Source organism: Planococcus citri, chromosome 3, assembly GCF_950023065.1.
Source record: "Planococcus citri chromosome 3, ihPlaCitr1.1, whole genome shotgun sequence".
Taxonomy (NCBI): domain Eukaryota; kingdom Metazoa; phylum Arthropoda; class Insecta; order Hemiptera; family Pseudococcidae; genus Planococcus; species Planococcus citri.
Window position 1 is genome coordinate 48854020 of NC_088679.1, and position 6535 is coordinate 48860554.

Consider the following 6535-nt stretch of genomic DNA (forward strand, 5'->3'; position numbering starts at 1 on the left):
GAGGGTGATATTTCCTGGGCATTAGTGTGCTTGTGTTTTTTTCGCTACGTTTCGTCGCGGTTACGATTTGTCGCCTTTTTCAAGAGCTCCCAAGACATTTTCATTTTAATAAAATATTAGATTGCTATTTTCTATAGCTATATGTGTAGGTGTTGGAAGTACATAGGTAAAGGTACATTACATGTAAGACAAATCACATTCTTACTGAAGATGGTTAACAGGCGATGAATCATTTCTGTCGAAATTGAGAAAAATTTCCTTATTTTATTCGAGATTAGCCCCAAAACAATATTTTCCTATTGTACCATTTTTAAAATGCATGCAAAGTTTTTGTTGGTTGAGAAAGTTGAAAAATGGTGATGAATGGGAATTTTCGCAAAAAATTCAAGGATGAAAAATTTTAAAATTCAAAAAGTATATAAAGTCAATTGAATAATTTTGAGCAGTAAAAGACACATTGTATGCGTGTAGATAAAGAATTGGTAGGTAGAGGTACGGTAGGTAGTACGTTCATTTCGGGACGCGGATGGACAGACTTTTGAAAATGTGTTTCCAAATTACCGGTGTATACTGGAAATACGTTATTTTTTCAAAATACCTACCTAAAACATAAGTTTCACGAAATAAATTACATAAAACTGCATTCGTGAATCATAAGATTCTGTATTTGCGAATAGTACCTAATTAGTTTTTTTATGGGAAGCGTGGTGTTTTATAAACATTTGAAAATCAATAGCTGATACAAAAAATTGGTTGAGAAAATATGCTACCTATGTGTTTGAGGTTTTTGAAACCGTAAATTCAAGTTTTGACTTTTGAGGGTTAGTTGGCAGGAATTTTCGCAACATTTTTTATCGTACCAAATGTAGAATACAGTTTTTGGTAAACTGATTCAAAGGGGTATTTTTTGGAGAGTGCTAGAATTCAGAACAATGTGCAATGGCTATACTTCTTTTGTTTCTAATTAGGAAAATTTTTTAAACGGTAAGGTTTTTAAGCTTGAATTTTTTCAACTCATGAGTTGTGGAAAATTGTTATGTTTTTCCCTTTATCATCGAAGTGCCTCCGATTTTGCGCATTGGAAAAAAATATTTTTTAAGCATTAAAATAATTATGTTACAATTTTTTGCATAAAATTGAAACGTGTGGAAGGAAATTACAAAAATGAAGTATTATTATCAGTAGCGACCTCATGTAAACTGTAATGAAACGATTACCATTTCTATTGCCGTTGTTGATTTCAGTCTGTTCCGAAAGATAACGTTGCAGAAAGCACATTTTTTTGTGCAATGCCACTGATATGCATGAAGAGGGTGCTCCGTATGAAATAACCAAAAGGCGCAACTCACTATCAGATATTGCAAAGCTAGTTGCATGATTGTATACGATGTACATATGTACATATTTACCCAACATGGCGCCGTAAAACTGTAAATTGTACTAGAAATGATGAGATGTAGAATGGGTTGCATACTTTGTTTGCCGTAAAAAAAACGAAAAGCCGAATAAATTGCATACACGATTCGCCGTAAATATTGTCAAAATACCTTTTTTTTTACTTGAAACTTTGTTTTTCTATTCGAACTTTTGAATTTCTCGGTGTTTAACATTAAAAATGAAAAAATCGGCAAAAATTGCAGATTTTACCGCAATAGGTAGATATATTTCCATTGAATTTTCATTTGTTTTATGGAAACTTTGAAATTGAGTTATTCTCTCTTATTCGTCTTCTTACAAGGTTAGAAGTATCAAAATTTGCAAAATTCATCAAAAAACACACATAACACAAAACACATAAGAAAACACATTTTGTTCAATTTTAAAGAATGATTTTTTTAAAGGCAAACAAAACAATTTTTTTTCATATTTTTCTAGAAAACTGAGTTGAAAAAAAATATGTTTTAAACAAACAATTGTTTTTTTAACGTTTTAAAGAAGACAGTGTAATTGTACGGTTTGGCGAATTTACATCGCTTGAAAAATTTTTCATTGTCTGAATAGACAGCTTCATTACTCAATTTTAATTCAGCATTTGGCTATTTTAAAATATTTCGTTATGGCATATGTTATAACAAGTAGATAGGTAAAAGTCAATCAACAATGTTACAATTTCACAGTCAAATTAAGTTTATTTTTAAAAATTATTGCGTGTGAAATCCCTGATGCAATTTACCACGTTCTACAGTCATTGCGTACAAGTAAGTGTCATTTAAAACATGAAAAATAGTACCCTTATAATAATGTCTATACGATTATTTATCAAAAATACAAAATTTCCCAAGTAAAATCACAGTAATTCACATATACACCACTAATAATAATAAATGCCTTTATTTTAGGAAACAAAATTTTTTAAGGCATCCATCTCATTGTGAAGGAGATTCACAATACTCATGTATTTTAATAAAACAGTGCAAATCAACTTATTTCAATATTGTAAAATCACAAGTAACGTTTTACATCACAAATAGAGAAAATACCTTCATAAGTATTTTCACAATAGGAGAAAAGAATTTTCGATGAATTAATTTCGTCTGTAAAGAGGTTTTAAATTGAGAACATGTTACTGAAATGTGGCGTCTTTAAGCATACCAAATACCTATTGGAAAAGACTCGTAAGAAAGATATTCGAGAACATTGAAAAATATTTGGATAAACGTTACAAAATGACAGAAAAAAATTGAAATGAACTGAGTCATCGTTTATATTTAGCTTGAAAATGGAAAGAAAAGTTGGTAAAATAATTATCGAATTAGTTTTTGTAGGACATTTTTTGAAATGTTCAACTCCAGCATATCACTATCTTTTTTCACCGTGTCAACTTCAGAAACATATTCATGTAAAAAACTAAAAAAAAGAACGAAAATAGAAATGACCTGAATGACAACAAAAAACGTAATTTTTAAGGAAAGGAGAATAGGAGATCGTATTCAAGAACACTACCTAGCCCTTTTTTTCAATATTGAAAGATCAAACAACGAAGATAAAATTTCGTCGTTCTTCTAAAACCCAGACACATATTTTTAATTTTTGATACCATTTGCTCCTAAGACTAGATTTACAAGAAGAATCAGTTCGATATGGTGTATGATGTTTTGTGGCTCGTACATTACACTAGATATTTTTGTATGATTTCCTTCACGAACCATTCTTCGGTAAATCGTAAATGATCTCCAGGTAACGAGATAAAATGAAGTTTGTTTTCCTCATTGAGTCGTTTTAATCCGATCCTATCCTGTAAATAATTTTACAAGCAAAATATTAAAGCTTTTCATCCATTACTAGTAGGTACTACACGTAATTGAGTCTTTAAAAAATGATTAAAAGATCATACCACTTGATATAAAACACTATCTTCCAATTTAGTTATGTTCACATTTTGACCTGGTGTATAGAATCCAAACCAGGCTGATTCCTTGGGAATCATCATAGAGTCACTCTCAAACATAACCAAAACGAAATTTTTCAATTGCATTAAATTTTTTCGATAAATATAATTCATCTCTCTTTCATTGTTGATATCTGCGAGAAAAACGCTGTATTTAATGTAATCTTGCTCTTTCAGGGGGTCATGCCAATATTCAGCTTGCACGAAATGATTCTGAACCCATCTAAACATAAACCAAAAAAATAATAATATTGAATTAAATCTTGATTCCTGGAAACATAAAAAAATTACTCAACATAACAAAAGAGCAAAGGACAACTTACCCCCAATACGCTCCATAGTTTAAAAGCTTACGAAGGTAATCACACCACTTATGCTGCGGGTAAAAGCAATGAGGAAGCCCATAAACACCTTGATGTTGACCTCCTATAGATATTAAATTGAGCATCGGTGGATTTGGACATCTTTGCGCAACTGCTCTTCTACAAATTTTTGTAAAATTACTCACATAAATGTAATGTTAAATTATAAGTATCCTACGAAAATTATAGATTCATACAAAAACTGGCTTCCTTGTGAAAATCCAATCGCGTTGTAACCATTAGCTAAATTCTTCTCTTTAGCAATTTGCTTGCAAGCATTTTGCACTTGTAAATTAACATTCATTTTGAAACTGTTCTCGATATCCTGTGAAATCAAATAAAGGTGTTAATAGAAACGGTGTTATATGCCACAAAATGAGTTCTTACTCCATGTAAGAAAACTACGATGTATTACTTGTCCCATATCATCGCCTATTTGTATTGATTTGATGTACGAGTTGTTTGGCATATTGGCTTTCATAACTTTCATCAATCTACCCAGGCTGAGAGGATTACAACAGCTATCACCTGAGAACATTTAAAATTTAGTAATATAAGTACCTATAGACACACACGCAGACATACATATGTATAAATACATAAACGTTTCTACTTACCCATTCCATGCCATAACACTACAGGAATAGATGTATTTTGTTCATGAGAGTATACAACAAAAGCGATATTCAGCAAAATTTGGATGAGTATTTTCATTTTAAACTTCAAAATGAACACAAATTTAAGTCATATAAGCCAAAATTCAGATCTTCATAAGAGTTTACAAGTATCCTTATTATTTAACCGGCTTTCGCATACTATTTACATCGACTGAGTTTTCAGCAGAAAATCTCATTTGTATTTACAATTAGTTTACAATACGGTTGGACTTGAACCTCAATTAATTGTCTTCATGTATTCAGAATTTTCGCACTAATTAGTAATCAGCATCTCATTACTTTCATCTTACTAATTATGGTACGCTTTATTGTTGATTTTGATAACAATGTTGATAAGAACTATCTGAGGAAAATGACGTCAGTTGAACTTGCAAACACGTTCAATGCAGTTGTTGTTGTTTCTACTTTCTACATTTAGGCGGTTGTTATTACAGTGATTTTTTTTTTTTTTTAATACTTTTTAGTTTTTAGTTTTATTTTTATTTTACTTTATTATAATTTAATTAAATTTATGTGGATATGTGTTTTAAATGAATGAATAAATGAATGTACGCGTACTACTGCAGTAGCGTGTAGGTAATATATAGATTCTCTATACATCGGAAACCTCTATAAAGAAAAAAGCATTGGAAAATTTTCAAGAAAAACAAAGAAAGAAAAATGAAACAGGTTAATAGAATGGTGCAGATGAACCATTTCTCTGATTTCTCCAACTTAATTTTTTTGATTTCAAGTTGAAAATTGAATGAAATATGAATATGAAACTTCAAAAATAAAAATTGAAATAAATAAATCCATACTTCTTTTTTTTTTTTTTTAACAAAAGAGCCTTTGGAATTCTGCTGAAGACAATATGAAGAGTCCACGGAAAGAACCAGGTAAGGTAATTCACTTTTTCAAACTTTTGTGTTACGGCGTTTTGAAGTATTCAGAATGCTCCAATTTTGTAGTGAATTTGAAATTCATCAAAGTAATAACTGGAAATACATCACACAACATCCTACAAACAGAACTTGAGGCATAGTAGAAAAAAAATGAAGAGATACGCCAGTCACGAGTTGAAAAGCCACTCTTCGTGAAAAAATCAAGCAAAGAATCGAAAAATTAGTGTTTCGCAACAACTTGAATTCGATGAAAATCGATTATTTTTATTATGATGACACGATGAAAAATTTTCGTATTCTAAATAGTTAACGATGTTGAAATTTTCTTCCTGTCGCCTCACATTTGGTCTGGGCTCATTTTTCTCCCCTCCTCTTTTTTTAAAGCCCATTTTAACCACAAAAAAATCGATTTTTTCAAAAATCTAAATAGACTACATTTTTCTACTCCTTAGTGTGAATTTAATTCAACCCTAAACTCATTTTTGAAAAAAAGTGACTTACCTGGTTCTTTCCGTGGACTCTTCATAATAATATTGACAATGAGCTATTCGCTTGAATGTACAATAGAAGATTGGGCATAATTATTTTTTAGCGTAAATTTGAAAAAAGGTTGAAGAGCAGGACCGGGAGTGAAAGCACGATTTGTCTCCCAGTTGAAGTTAAACTTGTAAATTTTTTCATATCTTTTAAATCAATGTTAATGTTGATGAGTACAAAAAAATCTCAGAAGCTCTGCATGTTTTTCACGAATATCTACGAAAGCATCCTACAAAAAATTGGTAGTTTTTAGCTAGAAAGGAAATTTTACGCTCTATACAATAAATGATCAATTAATGAAGAGGCTGGGTCGTGAGCATCTGCCATAATTCGAAGTCCATCTGCCATAAGAAATTTTACGTCTGACATTAAAAAACCGGAATGAGTCAAGTTTAAATCAAAATTGAATTGAAAGATTACAAAACCGTTATAGATGATTTTTAACCAGAAAAGGTCCTCAACGACCCCAAATTTAAAAAAATTAAAAAGACAATAAATCGTAAAAGTTGTGAAAAAATGTACAAAATCCAACATTAACCGGGAGAATAAATCGCCCTGTAAGAAGTAGACGCAAAAACAGCACCCACTTCAGGTTTGATTTCATCAATGTTGAAAATTTCAGTTCAAAATGTAAAACCAGTTCGCAATCGAATCAAATCCAAACTACTTACTGGCAGACTAAAGTGG

General features: G+C 30.8%; 1 protein-coding gene across 1 annotated transcript; it reads right to left on the reverse strand.

The window, feature by feature from the left end:
- Window positions 1-2109: 2109 nt before the first annotated feature.
- Ppt1 (Palmitoyl-protein thioesterase 1) lies at window positions 2110-4740 on the reverse strand. Its single transcript, XM_065356459.1, has 6 exons — window positions 4368-4740; window positions 4166-4278; window positions 3948-4075; window positions 3712-3870; window positions 3335-3611; window positions 2110-3235 (listed from the first exon to the last, which is right to left on the reverse strand). Exons 1-6 carry the CDS (start codon window positions 4462-4464, stop codon window positions 3110-3112), a joined length of 900 nt encoding a protein of 299 aa, XP_065212531.1. The 5' UTR covers window positions 4465-4740; the 3' UTR covers window positions 2110-3109.
- Window positions 4741-6535: the final 1795 nt, after the last annotated feature.

Coding starts and splice junctions, on each gene's coding strand:
- Ppt1 (XM_065356459.1), bottom strand. CDS start 4,464: ATGAAAATACTCATCCAAATTTTGCTGAATATCGCTTTTGTTGTATAC. Junction 4,279..4,367: donor AGTGTTATGGCATGGAATGG/GTAAGTAGAAAC, acceptor AAATGTTCTCAG/GTGATAGCTGTTGTAATCCT. Junction 4,076..4,165: donor TAGGCGATGATATGGGACAA/GTAATACATCGT, acceptor TTGATTTCACAG/GATATCGAGAACAGTTTCAA.